Source organism: Spermophilus citellus, assembly GCF_964194105.1.
Source record: "Spermophilus citellus genome assembly, chromosome: 17".
Lineage (NCBI taxonomy): Eukaryota > Metazoa > Chordata > Mammalia > Rodentia > Sciuridae > Spermophilus > Spermophilus citellus.
Genome location: NC_138199.1, coordinates 72549512 through 72566899, shown reverse-complemented (window position 1 = coordinate 72566899; position 17388 = coordinate 72549512). Strand labels below are relative to the sequence as shown.

At 55.7% G+C, this 17388-nt stretch overlaps 2 protein-coding genes across 3 annotated transcripts; one reads left to right on the top strand and one right to left on the bottom strand.

Annotated features, from left to right (window-relative positions):
* Positions 1-398: 398 nt before the first annotated feature.
* OTOP2 (otopetrin 2) lies at positions 399-9645 on the bottom strand (the record flags this gene model as incomplete). Its single annotated transcript, XM_081273030.1, has 8 exons — positions 9412-9645; positions 8155-8331; positions 7557-7902; positions 6797-6933; positions 5804-5862; positions 5281-5420; positions 2989-3866; positions 399-569 (listed from the first exon to the last, which is right to left on the bottom strand). The coding sequence occupies exons 3-8, from the start codon at positions 7867-7869 to the stop codon at positions 399-401; spliced, it is 1698 nt and encodes a 565-aa protein (XP_081129156.1). The 5' UTR covers positions 7870-7902; positions 8155-8331; positions 9412-9645.
* USH1G (USH1 protein network component sans) lies at positions 8920-15887 on the top strand (the record flags this gene model as incomplete). 2 transcript variants are annotated; one of them, XM_081273031.1, is made up of 4 exons in its annotated part: positions 8921-9536; positions 11802-13019; positions 14074-15062; positions 15231-15887. In XM_081273031.1, exons 1-3 carry the CDS (start codon positions 9373-9375, stop codon positions 14075-14077), a joined length of 1386 nt encoding a protein of 461 aa, XP_081129157.1. In that variant the 5' UTR covers positions 8921-9372. The 2 variants fall into 2 exon arrangements, with proteins under 2 accessions (XP_081129158.1, XP_081129157.1); XM_081273032.1 differs by lacking the exons at positions 14074-15062; positions 15231-15887 and having other exon boundaries at positions 8920-9536; positions 11802-13023.
* Positions 15888-17388: the final 1501 nt, after the last annotated feature.

Below are 17388 nucleotides of genomic sequence, written 5' to 3'. Positions count from 1 at the left end.
CTCTGCCTGCCAAGTTTCTCTCCTATGACAACTTCAGATGGGGCAGCTGAGACAAGAAGTAAGGGACCGGATAAATGGCAGGTTTATTGGTTCCCAGCTCCAGACAATAGATTGGCCAGGCCACAGGCTGGGATTAGGGATGGAGCCAGAGCTGGCACTTCCAGATCCTGCCTGATCCTAGGACTTTAGGGAAAGGCCCCAGGATCATGCCAGGGGTGAAAGGGCATGTTCTGATTGTGATTTAAAAACTCATCCTGAAAAAATAAATTTTTTGTGTGTGAAAATTCCACTCTGGAGCCAGAGGGGTCTGGTGACTATGACTCCCACCCTAGAGTTGATTCCAGAGGAGCTCTGGACACATGAGCTGATCCCCATCCCCCAAGTCTCTGTCCCAGGCTTCAGGACAGCACGTAGACCTCCAGCAGGCTGGAGACAGCGTGCATGCGGTAGAAGATCCCAAAAGGCAGGCAGATGTTGACGATGGCCGCCCAGAGAGAGTAGCCGTAGAAGTCCACCTCCACGGTATTGCTGAAGTGAGGGCGGGCCCCGAAGGCTGGCATGATCCACAGCTGTGGGGAGAGGGGCACATCAAGGACTGGCCTGGAAGGCACCTGCTGGTCATTTCTGTGGGCTCTGTGGGGTATGAGAGGACGGGGACCCCAGCCTTCTAGTTTGGTAGACATAGAGGGCTGGGTGTCACCCAATGGCAACCTCCAGTGTCTTAGACAGGGCCTGTCACTCTCTAAGGAGTTCAAGAGTGTACCCAACTAAACTTGCCCAACCTAGGCTAGGCCTCCACTGGGCGGCCACCTCTCCTACCCTCTTAACCAGGCTCACCTATGGCACGGAAATTTCAATAGGTGACTGAAGAAATTGGCTCAAACATCTGAATCAGCAACTAGAGAGATGTGTGCATGGGGTGCTGGTGACAGAATCAGTCAGACCCAGGACAAAGGGTTCAGACCTCACCCAGAAGGCTACGGCACCCTCGCCCTCCATGAGCTCTGACTTCTGTTCCACCGGACCCCTTGTCCCTTTCCCAGGTCTGGGAGGAGGTGGAAGCCAGAGCCCTTCTTCACCTCTGGCTAGGTGCTCAGACAGTTTGAGTGTGGGGTATGAGGCAGAAGACAAAGACTGGCCCCACCCCTGCACCAATTAACTACCCTTTGGGGCACTTGGCAGCCCTCTCTGAGCCTGTTTCTGTCCTATAAAATGAAAGCGATGAGATGATACTGTCAGAAGTGAATCGGGCTCAGGGACTGGGAGGAAGAGCCTCCCAACCTGTAACCTGGAGGGTGGGCGTGGGGCCACGGCAGGGGGTGGGCACCAAGGCCAGCTCGAGGCATTGTGAGGTTTTTGAGCCTTATTTCTTCTACCGGTGGGGTCATAGATTGCTGATGCACTTTTTTAAAAGTGAAATTGACAAGGCTGGGGTTGTGGCTCAGTGGTGGAGCGCTTGCCTTGCATGTGTGAGGCACTGGGTTCAATTCTCAGCACCACATACACGTAAATGAATAAAATAAATGTCCATCAACAACTAAAAGAAAAATTATTTAAAAAATGTGAAATTGACTATCAGAAGTCTCTTGCATGGGGTCATACCATATCTATGGGGACAATGACTGCACAGGAAGTTGCTGGTAAGATAGGCGGTCTTCATAGTGGGACTGCACTTACACGTCTCTGTAGGGTTGTTGGTATATTTCAAATAGACAGAATTTCATGGGGCAGAATTTACTCTGTGGATATTATTCTATATTGGGATATATATATATATATATATTTGTTCTGGAATCCAACCCATGACTTTGCACATGCTAGGCAAATGCTTTCACTAGTCTATACTCCCAGCCCCCTAGAAATACCCATATTAAGGATGTTTTTATATTAGGGATATTTTTCTATTAGAGGGTATAGCCAAAAGGATTGTTTTTATATTGAGTCAAATTTTTTTAGAGGTGTTTTTTCCTACTTGGGATGCACAGTTGTCCCTTGTCATACACAGGGAATTGGTTCCAGGAACCTCCCCACTGCCTGCCATGGATACCAAAATCCAAGGATGTTCAAGTCTCTTATATGAAATGGCATAATATTTGCATATTTCTTCTTGTATACCGTAGATTATGGTACTCATGTAATGTAATGTAAATGCCACATAAATAGTTGTTACACCATATTGTTTAGGGAATAATAACAAGGAAAAAATAATTTATCAGTTCAGTGGATTTTTTTTCCTTAACAGTTTCCATCTGATTGATGTGAATACTAGGACATTGAACCTGCAGGTCCAGAGGGCTGCCGAACCCACCTGGGTACATTTTTTATACTGGAGATTTCTGTATGGAGGTCACTTCTACCCTGGAACATTTCTATACTGGGTTGCAGGAAAGTTTTGGGGGTGCACTTCATCGTGAGGGCTTCTGCCCTGGGGTGTTTCCACCCGGGCAGTTTATTTGTACTTGGTAAAGTGTGTTGCTCTTAGTAGCTGACTTTGTTTGATTACTGGGGAGGGGACAGCTGTTGCACACACCCCGTGTGCTTCCTACAGCGCCTCACACTGTACTTTGTCAATAGAAAACAACAACTCACACCTATGCTGGTCTCCGCTGCTTCCTGATGCTGCTCCAGTTATTCTGAGAAGCAGGCAGGTCACAAGTTCCCAGGAGCAGTCACACCTCCCACCTACGGGTGAGGGCCCCCGCCTCCCACATCAGCTCCCAGCCCTCTCACCTCTGCCTAGCCCCATGTCAGCATTCCCTGGACCCCTCCAGCTACTTCTGCTAAGATTTCATTCTATGCACCTGGAGATGCTGTTTGCCCAAGGGCTGCAGTGACCCTCTCTGAACCTACTCCTTTCCTAGAGAGCTCTAAGACTCTCCAGTGGGATGGAGGGGAAGGCAGAAGGCTAAGGGAACCCAAAATGGTATCTTCCTTGGCCTCCTCCCCTGGCCTTCTCCCTGCCCCACCCCCTACTCCCCAGCTACTTACAATGACATTGCAGAGCAGGAGAAACAGAGAGATGTCTTTTAGGCACCGACGTCTCCAGTGGCCCCGAGGGGCCAAGGTGATGGCCCCTGCTTCCTGAGGTCCATCTGAGCTGGGGCTGACCAGCCTGGGGGTGGGTGGGCAGGCAGGCAAGGAGTGGAGGGCATCCAGGTTCGCAAAGGTAAGGCCTTGGCAGGGCTCTTTGGGGAGGGTTTCCTGAGGCTCAGCCCCGGGTGGTCCCCGGTGGAGGCTCTCGATGATGAACACGTTCTGGAAGGTGTGCTGGGCAATCATGAGCAGAGCGTGGGCCAGGTTCAGTGCCCCCAGCAGGTCTCTGGGCGTGCCCACCACCACGGCCACAATGGAGTAGTAGGAAATGGCATACTGACCCAGGGCGGCGCCCATCAGCAGGGCCACGTCCAGTGTGCGTGTGGGGTTCTTATGATGGTCCATGACCCGGCGGTCAAAACGGTAGATGATAGAGCCGCTCAGGCTGACCAAAGTCATAAGCCCCAGACAGACGATGTTGAAGCTGTAGTAGGTGACCAGGGCCTGCTGGGTGCGGCTGCCCTCTCCACTCACTTGGACCTCGTAGATGATGAAGACGGCCAGCCCCACCACGAAGAGCACCAGGCCCAGCATGGGGCCAGCGAAAAACGTCTCCCGGAATAGGCTGACCTGGGAGGGGCTGTGGCCGTGGCTGTGGGGGGAGGCCAGCAGCCGGCCCACGTTCTTCCACATGACGTAGAGCATGGTGGAGGCAAAGAGGCTGTACTCGATGTTGAAGGGGTACAGGTAGAAGTACCCCTGCTGGAAGATCTGGCAGATGGTTGTGTCGCAGGGGCAGGGGTCTGCTCCGATGGCACTGCCTGCACGCTCAGCTGTGGTGAGAGGGACACTGGGCTGGACTGCCCTTCCAACTTTCTGGAGACAACTCACCCCTGGCCTGAGACCATTGTAAGGGCAGGGACTCTCTGCCCATCACCACTGGAGCTCAAAGGACCTGGTGCGTTCATTCATTACGCAAATATTCTTTGATACCTACTGTGTGCCAGAGGCTATGAGACACATCGGTGCTCAATTAAAAACAAATTTGAACCATAGAACCACCCACTTCACCCCTTTCTATCCCTTTGATCCCTCACCACCTATAATGACCCCTGGCTCCCTAAGATAGTCAAGTTCTGGTCCTCCTAGAGAGTGGCCTTCTTGGGATCCCCTAAAGTCCAGGCATCTGAAAGAAAAGAAAGCCAGCTTCCATGCCCAGGTCTCCACTGTGCCATTCCACACTGAAAGGAATCTTGCCTCCGTGCCAGAGTGTGCTTTGTAGGATACCTTAGGCCTTGTCAAATATCTCTTTTGGATCCCAGAATCCTCCCAGCTGGATTTTGCAGGTAAAGAAGCTGAGAGTCAATGAGGTCAAGTGACTTGTCCTATTAGGGAGAGCTGGGACAAACTATCTGACTTCCAACACAGGGGAGGTCCTTCTCAGCAGGCCTCTCCCACCCCACAGGTCAACACGTTAAGTTGACCACCCCCATGGGCTGGTTTTAACTACTCTCAGGATCCTGTGGATATGCTGGGTGGCCCTGTATCAGTCCTGCGGCTGGGGCCTCCCTGGGGGCTGGGACCACTCTCTGTTTCTGGACCCCCCATGGGAGTGTGCACAGGCATTAGTCTCTAGTCTGGTCCTAGCTAGTGGGAGGACCTAAAGAAGCCCAGAGAACCAAGACCCAGGAACTGTGGGCCCTGTTCTTACTTAGGTAACACACTGGTTAAAAGTAAAGATGGCTCTGTGACCTTGGGCATCTATTTAACTTCTCTATGCCTTCGTTTCTGCACCTGGAGGAATATTAGTAGTTCCCAACTCCACAGGAAGTTGTGAGGGTTAAATAGAGTGTTTCAGACACTTAGCACTCTGTAGGATATAGAGAGCTCAGGAAATTGTCACTGTGTCATTGTGACAGGATGGTTATTTCTCACCTCCACCTCCTTCCCAGGCTTTCCCCTCTGATCTCAGGTTCCCAGAACCACTCTTTCCCCCTTAACCTCTCTCCCCAGTTTGATGATCCTTGCCCTTTCTTCTGGGTGGCATGGGACCTGGTAATGGGGACAAGGCTGCATCCTCAAGAATGAGATGCCCTCCATACTCCTCCTCCTCGTTGCCTACACCCACAACACCTAGGAGCCGGAGGAGGCCCTGGCTTTGACTCCAGGCCCTGTGAGGGCTTGGTTGATTGACTACAGATCCACAAAGCACCTAGAGGCTGTGGGGTGGGGTAAAGGGGAACTCACGGTCAGGGGTGAGGCGGGCGTGGCTGGTGTTGCTGTTGGCGTGAGCACTGCTGTAGGAGTGAGCCTGGTGTACAGACTCATCCACCACCGCTGCCATCCAGATGGCCAGGTTAGTGGTAAGAGTGAACATGAGCCCACACCTGTTTGGGGATTGGAGGGGAAGCAAAGAGGCTGGTGAATATGTGGTTCATCTTGGGTCCCTGGCAAGGTGGAGGGTTGGGAAGCTCTCCTGAGAGGTGGTGTTGAGAAATGAAGGTACAGCCAGGTCCCTGTGAACGGGGAAGCTGAGTTGGAAAGCCACGCTTAGCCTGGCCTGGATGCCAACCAAGGGAAGGCCAAGGGTGTCTTAGGCCCCATGCTCCCCACCCCCCAGGGGAAAGCCCACAGCACAGAGTAGCAGAAACCAGGCTGACGCAGTGGGGGCCCTTGGCTGAGCAGAGGGAGGAGCCATGCCCAGGCTGGAAAGCCCTCATCTCTCATGCCAGGTGAGCACTCCGGGCAGGCATTGAGCTGCGGTTCTCACCGAGTCAGATCCAGGTGGACATGAATGCAGTCTTTAGCGGAGACCCAGAGGAAGTAAGTCTGTATTGAGAGAGGAGGGAGGATCATTGCTCTGCAGATGGGCTAAATCCAGGCTCCCATGTCCAGTATTGTTCTCTACCCCAGGAGCCTTACACTAACTTATCAGGTTTATTTTAGATTTACAAAAAACTGGAAATATTTTCTTTCTACTCTATGGTAAGTTTTATATACAGGTAGTAGTTTCTGTTCTTTGAAAGTTTATCTCTGGTTTTGATTTTTTGTTGTTGGTGAGGGGGCAGTGATGGAGAGGCAAATAGATTTTTCACTACCTAATTATTTATTTCTGGGAGTAAGGCCAGCTAAGCTACAACTACATAAATATGTTAAACTGTGGAAACCTGGGTGGCAGAGGTGGTGCCATCCATGTGATCATTAGGGTCATGTTGCAGGCACGCTGTCTTCTGGTCCTGTGTAAAACTTCCTGCCTCAACTCAATCATATCTTTCAAAATGGTGTTTGTGTAACAAATTTAAAAATTAATTGAAAAAAAGAGAAATTGAACTTGTTTGAAAAATCCAGTTATAGGATGCCCCACCTCCTGAGCAAATACCCAACATAGCAGCAATGCCCCCCCCCCCAAAAAAAAAAAAAAACTGGCTACACTGAGATGGATGCCCTCTATGGGCACCCAAGGAGGGCAGGCCAGGTTCTAGCAGATAGGGCTGGTGTCTCTACTCACACCTCTTAGGTGTTAACAATTGGCACTATTTAGGTTAAAATAAAGTTGCAGCACTCCTAAATAGGAGCTCACATTTAGATATTACCTCATTACACAGTGCATCCACATGCCTGGACTCATGATCTCGGCTACAGTCCTATTCCATTTATTCAATTGCTCAGGGTGGAAGTTAGGGGCAGTTGGAACCCAGGACTCCTGACACTTGCCAGGCATTGGCTCCTTTCCACCACATCCAGGGACACTCCTGCCACCCACCTGGACAATGACAAACACAGCCTGGATGAGGGGGTGCAGGATCTTGATGGCTGACTGGCACTCAAAGAAACTGGAGTAGTAGCCAGTCTTGAAGACATCCATGACAAGAGTGCAGATTCCAAACAGCACCAGGCCACCTGCAAATCAGGGGCAGTGGGTGGTGGTGGTGGTGGATCAGAGAGCCAAGAGAGAAGGCTTCTAGAGTGGAGGAGAGGGCCAGAGCCTGGGTAGCTAGGCCAGTGGGTGCAGTCAGTGGTTGGATGTTTGGTGGATGGATGGATGAATGCAGAGGATGAGAGGAAGGATGAATGGTCGGGGGAACTGGTGAATGGGCAATGAGTGAATGAATGAATGAACAAAGGATGAGTGCGTGATTAAGTAGGTGAAAGAGTGATGTCCTATTGTTCGTCCCTTTCAGGGACTGCAGAGATAAAGGGAAGGGGCCTGGACCAGCTCATTCAGCTACCACTGTCTTGTTTCCCCTACTCTCCATCAAGGACTGTCCACCTCTCTCCAAATCCTAAGACAAGGCAAGGAAGTCCCCCTCGATCCCTCTATTCATCCCTCCTTCAGGTCCCCTTTCCCTCCCTCCCCTTCCGTGGTAGCTCACCTCATCCTCAGCCACATTCAGTCTTCCGGAGGGAACTTCTCCCCCCTCTACGTAAACGAACACTCTGCAGGTGCTCCAAGAGCCCTGGCCTAAAGCTCCCCACTGTGCCCACTGCACCTCTGTCCCCCCTCCCCCCCCCATTCTCCGCACCTCGGAGCCAGATGGGGCCAGCATGCGTGTCCCGGTAGGGCACAGCGTCGGGGCAACGCACAGTGCGGAGGAGGTAGAAGAGAATCCAGAGGACGGTCAGCAGCATCATGGTGGTGAGCAGCGCGAACACGTCGGTGTCATACACGGCCACCTTGTTGAAGGCACCCCCGCTGATGAGCGTGCAGGCGAGCAGCAGCACGTTCACCGCCAGCAGCACCGACAGCAGGCGGCCGCCCTTCTTCCACACCTCGCGGGGGCCGGCCTGCGGTGCAGGCGGGATCTCCTTGAGGCCCGGGGTCGGATCCTCCGACATGGTGGGGGCGACTGCAGGAGGTTGGAGGGGTCACTGCGAGGGAGGAGTGAAAGGACCCCAGGTCAACCCCGAGAGCTATCCTTTCCTCATCTTATCTCTACATTTGTAGGCCAGTGAGTTCCTAGGGTGAGGGCTGGAGCGCTGGACAAGGGGGGGGGGGGGGAGAAAAATCGGAGCCTGCTCCTCACCCGCTCCCGGAAAAGAGAAAAGCAGCGGTAAATGTTTGGATTCCATTCAAGGTCCCCACTTCCAAAATCCCATAGTTGACTGGCCCAGGACACGCACCTGACTGGGCCGGGAGCACGCGCGGCGTTGGGGGTCAGGTGGCAGCCAGCGTCTCCTTTCTCCCACGCCGGGACGGACGGGTGCTTTATACCCGAGGGGACAGGGTGATTTACAGCAGCAGGAGCTCAGCTCCATAAACCTCTCAGACCCACTCACATGATCCATCTTTTCTGCGAACTGAATTTAGGGAAGAGCGCGGGAGCCAGATAAGGTGAGATTTATATTTACCTACGAAGAACTGCCCTACCCTGTCACCCAGGCGCGGCCAGGCTCGGGCGCGGCCTCACATTGAAGCACTCAGAGGGCAACCCTCCCACCAGGTCCGCTGCGATCTGGTGCTCAGCGATCGCGCCCACCCAGAACCCCCATCATGCCCCAAGTGCCTGTCGTTGACATTTTGACGCTCTCCTAGCCCAGGCACATCTTATACCTTTGATCTTGGTTTCGGCCCGAGATCGGGGCACCAGCCCCCTTTTCCCCACCTGCCCACACAGTGATCGAAGTTCCTTCTTCCTCTATCGCTGCCCCGCTCCGCTGCTCCGCGGGATGCTAAGTCTAAGGCTTGGGTACCAAGTTCCCACGCGGCGCGTATTCTGCTTCCAGTCCTCTAGCGCTCTCTGCTGGATGATGGCTGGTCGGCCCCTCTCAAAGGATAGCTTCCAGGACTGCCGCGTCCTACCAGCTGTCTTGCCGAGTGAGTCCTCATATTCCCTTTAGTCCCACTGTCCTGGGTTAAGGTCTGCACCTTCACCCCGTCTTGTCTTCACCTTCCCTAGCCCTTTGCCCTTTCCTTTGACGGGTAGAGAAATCGGGAGCCGCAGCACTGGAGATGGATGAAGACGGACCCCCAAACTGTCACCAAACTGGGCCTCATGGGTCGGAGCACTGCAGTGGGCACTTTTGGAGTGAGGTCAGGGCCTCACGTGGTTTGCCCTTGTGCGCTGAGAAGCAGGGTGTTTAGGACCCAGGGGAAGCCCGGGGGCGGCTCCCTGGGCAGCGGGAGGTCCCCCACCCTGCCCGCCGCCCTGATGAGCGGCTCAGATGTCTTGGTAGCGGCTCTGGCGCTCCGCACCCTCCATCTGCGGCCGCGGGGGCTGGTGGCCCTGGCCCCTGCCAGGCCCCCTCCCCTGACCCAATGCCTCAACCCTAACCCCTCTGCCCTCCCCCGCGGGGGGCATTTCCCGGTGTCCCCTGCCCGCCCCGTCCAAGCCGGGCGCCATGAATGATCAGTACCACCGGGCTGCCCGCGATGGCTACCTGGAGCTCCTCAAGGAGGCCACCCGGAAGGAGCTGAATGCCCCCGACGAAGATGGCATGACTCCCACCCTCTGGGCTGCCTACCACGGAAACCTGGAGTCGCTGCGCCTCATCGTGAGCCGCGGGTGAGTAGCCCTCCACCAGGCAGGGGAGGGGAAGAGTCTCCTGGTGCGGGCCAGGCCCAATGCCTCCCCAGACTCCAAGGCTACTCCTCTGAGCTGCCCTTTTCCCCTATGGACAGACAGCTCTAAGTTGGGACATTGGAGCCTGGCATGTGTGGGGGAGATACCCATGGGGGGGGCATAAACTGGGACATGTGACACTGGTGACCTGGATGTGGGGCTAGGAGGGGAGGAACTGGGATTTGAGGGCCCATGGTTGTTGGAAGGGTGCTACAGAGGGAAAGATGGGAGAGATCTGCTGGGCAGGAACCCCTGGAAGCAAGGGTGAGAGGGAATGTGGGAACCTGAGAGAAGACTAAGGCTCAGAAGGCCGGAAAGTGGGGGCCTTTGCTGCCCACTCTCCATTCTGGGAGCCAAAGGGCTCTCCCAGCCAGCACCCACAGCTCCCCACAGGCTGGGTCTCACCCTTCTCTCTCCCTCACTCTGCTCCTTCTTGGGATTTATGGCCACTGTCCATAATACCAAATGTCAATGGTTCAGCCACCTCATTAATGTGCTCTGTACCCTTCCCCCACTGGTCACAGATGACCAATGAATGTGTTGATCCTGGAGGGGCTTCTGTCTCCCATCCTCCCTCTGGAGTTACCCTGAGGGTGGGAACACAGTCTGCACACCACAACCAGGCAAGGTAGCAGGGCCCAGGAATGCAGGCTCAAACCCACTGAAGTGGGTTGGCCGGGGGGGGGGGGGGCCAGCGTGCCAAATCCCACAACTGGGAACAATATCCCCATTCACCAAAGTTGATGACTCTTTTTAAAGAGTTGTGAGTGGGAAAGTTGAAGTCATACTGGCCTAGACACCAGGGTGGCCTGGGCAGGAAAAGGGGCATAAGGGATGGCCCCAGGAAGGTTAATGTGAATGTCTTAGGCCCTGGGGGAGAGGGGTGGGTACTGAGCTGGTCCTGGTTCTGTGCACCAGCCTGAGGCCCAAGCATGTGGTAGGCGGAGGGACCCCATCCCTCTGTGGCTGTTCCTTGGGCTTCTCCAGCAGCAGGGGGAAGAGTCCCTGGGATTAGGCAGTTGAGGCATGTTCCAAGTCATAACTTACTGGCTCCTCCTCCCTCCCTGAGGGCACACAGGGACACTGGCCCACTGCCCCTCCTTCAGAGGGGCACCTGGGTGTCTCTTGAAGGGGACCGGAGAGCAAGCAGGCCTACCTCCCCCAAGTCTTACAGAGGGAAAGCCTGCTGCTGGATGGCGTGGGTCTGATGCCCAGCAGCCCCTCCTCTGCTGTCCTGCAGGACTTGGCACTCTGTGGGGAAGCTGAGCAGGGGGGGTGAGGGGAGATGTTGAGACAAGGGAGTGATTCTTCCTCCAGATCTAGGGGTAACCTCGTGGCCTCATTAGTGTGGGCCAGGGGACCCGTGCTAGGCCCCAGAGAGGCAAGACTTCTGGAGGAGCCAACAGGATGCCTCAGGGAGGATAGTCTGACATGGAGGGTGTTGGAAGGAGCTGCTGGGGTCCCTGCACAGGCAAAGCCAGCCAGGGCTCCCAAAGATGGACAGCCTGAACAAGGGAGGGCAAACCTGCCAGGCTGCAGACCTTCCTCCTCCTCCTCCCCAGTCCTGGCTGCCCCCACAGTCCCCTCCTGGCCCAGGCCAAGGCCCGACACCTTCTCTAACACTCACGTTGCCAGGCCTGGCCCTGCTCCCTGCAGACATGGCAGTACTCTCTGCACACAAGCACACACCCTCACACACTCACCCAGGCTCAGGCCCAGCACACATTACCCTCTTGTCCTCTTTCACCGTCGCCCTGCAACGCGCAACCACGTTCCCGCTTGCACCTGCCTAGAGACCCAGACTCGCCCTGGCCCACCACCTCTCTGGGCCAGCTCCCTGCTGGGCCCATGAATAATTCACTCCTTTCTCTCTGGGCATCAAATATTTATCCCCTGAGATTCCCAGCCCTCGGTTGGGGAAGGCCCCGCCCCAGCCCCGCCTTCTCTGTCGCCCCGCCCCTTGCGTGCCAGGCCATCTTCCCCTAGGGCTCATCCTTTTGGTGGCTCAGGCCAGCAGGTCTCTTGGAGTCAGTGGAGAGGTCTCAGGCCCACGGGTTTCACTGTGGCCTGGTGTACCTGTGGGGAAGCTCCACGAGGCTGGGGGCCCTCCCTTCGTCGCCTGGGCCCCCCATTCCCTCTACCTCCAGCCCTAGCGAACTGGCTGCCAGAGCTTGCTATGGTTTATCATTCTTCATGATCTCCCTGCAGGGGTGACCCAGACAAGTGTGACATCTGGGGCAACACACCCCTACATCTGGCAGCTTCCAATGGCCACCTGCACTGCCTGTCCTTCCTGGTGTCTTTTGGGGCCAACATCTGGTGCCTGGACAACGACTACCACACGCCGCTGGACATGGCTGCCATGAAAGGTCACATGGAGTGCGTACGCTATCTGGACTCCATCGCGGCCAAGCAAAGCAGCCTCAACCCCAAGCTGGTGGGCAAGCTGAAGGACAAGGCCTTTCGTGAGGCCGAGCGGCGCATCCGGGAGTGCGCCAAGATGCAGCGCAAGCACCACGAGCGCATGGAGCGGCGCTACCGGCGAGAGCTGGCGGAGCGCTCGGACACGCTCAGCTTCTCCAGCCTCACGTCCAGCACCCTGAGCCGCCGGCTGCAGCACCTGACGCTGGGCAGCCACCTGCCCTACTCGCAGGCCACACTGCACGGCACCGCTAAAGGCAAGACCAAGATCCAGAAGAAGTTGGAGAGGCGCAAACATGGCGGCGAAGGCACCTTCAAGGTCTCCGAGGACGGCCGCAAGAGCGTCCGCTCGCTCTCAGGCCTGCAACTAGGTAGCGACGTGATGTTCGTGCGCCAGGGCACCTACGCCAACCCCAAGGAGTGGGGCCGCGCCCCGCTCCGGGACATGTTCCTCTCGGACGAGGACAGCGTCTCCCGTGCCACGCTGGCGGCCGAGCCTGCCCACTCGGAGGTCAGCACCGACTCAGGTCACGATTCCCTGTTTACCCGCCCCGGCCTGGGCACCATGGTGTTCCGCAGAAACTACTTGAGCAGCGGGCTGCACGGGCTGGGCCGCGAGGACGGGGGTCTGGATGGAGCAGGCACCCCGCGGGGTCGGCTGCATAGCTCCCCCAGCCTGGACGATGACAGCCTGGGCAGTGCCAACAGCCTGCAGGACCGCAGCTGCGGGGAGGAGCTGCCCTGGGACGAGCTGGACTTGGGCCTGGACGAAGACCTGGAGCCCGAGACGAGCCCGCTGGAGACCTTCCTGGCCTCTCTGCACATGGAGGACTTTGCCGCCCTCCTGCGGCAAGAGAAGATCGATCTGGAGGCGCTAATGCTGTGCTCTGACCTCGACCTCCGCAGCATCAGCGTCCCGCTGGGGCCGCGCAAGAAGATCCTGGGGGCCGTGCGGAGGCGGAGGCAGGCGCTGGAGCGCCCGCCAGCCCTAGAAGACACAGAGCTGTGAGTGTCCGTGGGGAGGTGGTGGGGGGCGGGGGTTGGAAGGCCCCTGGGGAGGAGGAGTCCGTCTGCCTTTTCACGGGAGAAAAGCGCACCGTATTTCATAAAATCTGAGCCATTACAAGAGACCCCATTATTTTATTTACCACTAAAAGCTGCTGCCAATTTAACCGTGACCCTAGACTTTCTTATCACAGCTAGACTCTGGAGATATCAAAATGTGGAAAAATGGGCATCTTCCTGTCGATGAGTCGGGGTACTCATAGTAATCACAGTGAGGATGTTTTTGAGCTCTCCCATCTTCCGGCTTCTGGAGTGTGCTCTTGGGCAAGTCCTCATTGATTCCTGAGTCCCTTTGTGTGGTGGGGGATGAGCACGCGGAGACTCAGGGGTTAAGGGATAAATAACTCACTCACACCTGCCACCACTGCTCCATGAAGAGCTGGCTTAACCCCTGGGTCCATGTGGACAGAGGGTGCAGCACTGAAAGGTCAACTGTCCAAGGTCTGCAGCCTGCAGTCAGGAAAGCAAGAGCGAACGCTCCCAGTGGCCAGCAGCAGCAGGGTTGTCCTTTTTCTTTTAATATTTATTTTTTAGTCTTAGGTGGATACAATATCTTTATTTTATATCTATGTGGTGCTGAGGATCGAACCCAGTGCCTTATGCATATTAGGCAAGCGCTCTACCACTGAGCCACAAGCCCAAGCCCAGGGTTGTCCTTTTCAGAAAGCCATTACAGCTGCCCAAGGCTGCCACCACACTGGTCCTCCTGTAGACGGGCCCCTGCCCCTCCCCTCCCCCACAGCATCCCACAAGCCCAAAAATACTTGCTCCCCCCATGTTATTGTGCCCTTTGCCTTGAATGTTTGGGGCAGGAGTGGGTGTGGGGAGGCAATCTGATTTACAGTTTGGTGACTGTGGAGGACAGTGTCCTTCATCCCTGACCATCAGCCTGTCCAGAGAAGGGAGGCTAAATCATCAAGGTGATTATTTCTGGCTGGGGATGATGTCTTTGAAGGCTGTTGTCTAAGTTTTATTTCTGTCTCTTCCTCCACAGATAACCAGGGACTCCTCTCCTCTGACCAAAATGAATTGCAAGTTGCCACAACCCCAGGGGGGCCACAAGGTCCTCACAATTGCCAGCTCTGTAGCCCCTTCCTGAGGAGCAAGGACCATGTGGGTCATCTCCCTTGAAAGCCTGTCCATACCTCAAAGCAAGGGTGTGGCCTGGAGGCAGGCTTGGGGACAACAGAACACCCCTGAACACCAGTACTGAGTGTCCCAGAGCCCCAGAGCTGCCCTTATCTGAGTGACCTTGAGAAGTACATGTGGATTTGTGGCCAGCCCCCAAAGGAGAGCAGGGTCTGCTTGTCCCTCAGAGACTAGACAACATCAGAGCTGGAGAGGAAGAGGGCAAGGAGGGGACGTGACCTGTCTCAGTCATGTTGTCCTTCCTACTGCACCTGCCCTGTTCTCTCAAGCCGAAGACGCAGATTCCTACATTTATTTTATGAAGGGAAAAGTTTGGGCAGCCTCCCTCACCCCATATACCCCAAGGGGAGGTTCCCCAGCCACACTCTTCAGCCAAATGCCCTGCCTTTCAGTCCCCACCTTGTCCCCTAATGGCCAGCCTGGTCTCCTCCACCACTAGCTGTTGCTGGAGCAGAAGAGCCAGGCTGAGGTGGCTGGGGCCTGACCTCCTCCAACCTCCCTCTCCTCTGCTGTGCAGCCTGATACCTGCCCCCCGCCCCCGGGGCCCAGAGGGCCAGAACGCTAGATGTGAGGTTCTGGAGCAGCGGGCTGCAGTATTATGGCCCCCAGTCCTGGTGGGCACACGCTGGCTAGAGAATGGCATCTGCCAGCAGCCTCAGAGTCTCCCAGGGGCCCAGACAGGCAGGGGCTGGGCACAGCCAGGTGTCAGGCCCAGCATGGAGAAGTTCTGTGAAGGTGATACTGGAGAATGTGGATAATGCAAACTGTTGATGTGTCCAGGCCACCAGGGCTGTGTGTGCATGCGTGTGTGTGTGCATGCGTGTGTGTGTGCATGTGTGTGTGTGTGCATGCGTGTGTGTGTGCATGTGTATGTGTGTGCGTGTGTGTGTGCATGTGTATGTGTGTGCATGTGTGTGTGCATGTGTGTGTGTGTGCATGCGTGTGTGTGCATGCGTGTGTGTGTGTGTGCATGCGTGTGTGTGTGCATGCGTGTGTGTGGAGGGTCGGTGGGTTTCTCTGGAGGCCTGGGAGCATCTCTGGGATTCTGCATGGATTGTGAGGAAGCAAGAGCTCACATGGGTCCCAGCTCCGTGATGGCGGTGAGACCAGGGAAAAGGCCAGCCCAGAGGGTCCTCAGAGCGTGTCCTTAGAGTTCTTCAGCCAGACCAAGGTCACAGGTATGGGAGAGTCCCTCAGGAGCCACACAAGTGTGCGTGTGACCATGCCCCATGCAGATTCACCCTTCCCCCTTGTCAGGAGTGGACGCCTTATCTGTCCCCGGCTTGAGAAGCAGCCCCTGCTAGGAGCTCCTCCTGGCGCCTCCTTGACTGGAGCAGGAGAAAAGGGCCCCAAAGACCCATCTGGTCTGTCTGTGTGTGATCCCATCCGTGAACGTGCCCAGAGCTGGGGGTGTGAAGGAGGTGGTCCCACTGCAGGACCCAGAGGACCTGGCTGCCACAACCATCCTGAGCCCACCCTGGCTCCTCTCCCTGTTGTCTGGGCCTGGGCCTGGGGCCACCCCAAGTGCCGACTCGTCTTTCTCTGAGCCCCAGGTGCTGCCTTCCTCACTTGATCCCTGTCCGTTTACTGCCTCAGCCCCTCCCAGTTCCCCTGCGCTGAGGTGGGCCAGGCTCCCATTCCCACCACCAAATACAGACCCCTCCCTCGGACTCATTATAACTTTTGTAGAGAAAGTTCTATATCTTTGTCATACTTGTGTCCACTTCTTTAATCACTGGGTCATGGGAGAGGGACAAGGTGAGGAGAGGGGGGAGGGTCTCCCTGGGCCTGTGAGGACTGGGTCCTCTTCGTGGGCAGAGGGCTTCCCACCAGGGCATCTCAGCAGGAGCACCTCCTGACGCCCCAGACTTTGCCCTGCCATGCTAGCAGGGCCCAGAAGCAGGAGCTTCATGGAACAGAGAGGGTGGAGAACTGGGCCAGCAGGGTCCCTCAGCAGCTGAGCGAGGGGGAGGGTCCAGGTCTGATTCCAGGACTGAGGGCAGGAATGCGTGGTCCCTCTTCCCAGCTCTTCCAGAGAAGCCTTACCTGGGGAGGCACTGGGTCCTCTCACCCCTGGGAAGCCTCTCGCAGGGAGTACATTTCCCTCACCACCCCAAGGAGCTCTCATGGTGACTGTGCAGAGCCCTTGGAGACTTCCCAGGGGCAAGTCTTCCCCTTTACTGGCTGGATAGTGGGCTCTGCTTTCCCCCGTCAAGTCTGGGGTCATCTGTTCCATTTCCTAAGGATGCTTCTGCCAAGGGGAGCTCAAAGCAGTCGCTTCCCCTTAGCAACCATCCAAGGGTTCTAGGCCACCTCTCTCCACTTTACAGAGGGCAAGGGACAGACCCAGACCCTAAGCCTCCCCACTGCTGCCACACATTCCTCATGCCTACGCCGCCCAGGGAACCAAGGAGGTGCCATCCTGGCACCCCCCTTCCCTGGCCCATGGAGTGCGGCTGCTTTGCGACCCCTGCTGGCCATTCTTGTCACTGCACCTACCTTAGGATCCTCCCCATGGCCATGGGGGGGGGGGGGGAGGACTGGAGGGTGAAGAAGTCTCCAGGGGAGGACTGGAGGGTGAAGAAGTCTTGGGCAGGACCAGTCAGAGCAGAACCAAACTCAGCATCCAGGCAAAGATTAACCAGCAGCAGTGGGGATAAGGGTCTCAATGGGCCAATGTGGCTGGAGGGAGGAAGCCTGGGGCACCTGTAGCAGGTCCAGCTCCAGAAGAAGGAGGGGACTTTAAACACAAGAAAAGGGAAGCATTTTACACTCAACTTGCTTGAGTTGGGAGTCAACTGCCTTGGCTCATTCCTCTAAAAATCTAGCTTGAGGATAGAGAAACTCTAAAGGTTTACAAAACTCAGTGGTTCTTAGCCTTTTGGTATTGGAATCCAGTAACAGCATGATTTTTTTTTTTTTTTTTTTTGTATAAGGGATTGAACCTAGGGGTGCTTAACCACTGAGCCCTTGTTTGTTTGTTTGTTTATTATTTGAGACAGGGTCTTGACAAGTTGTTTAGTACCATGCTAATTTGCTAAGGCTGGCTTTGAACTTGTGATCCTCCTGCCTCTGCCTTCCAAATTGCTGGGATTATAGGCATGTGCCACCATGCCTGGCTAACAACATGGGCTTTTCCTGAAAGGCACACAGTGAGCAC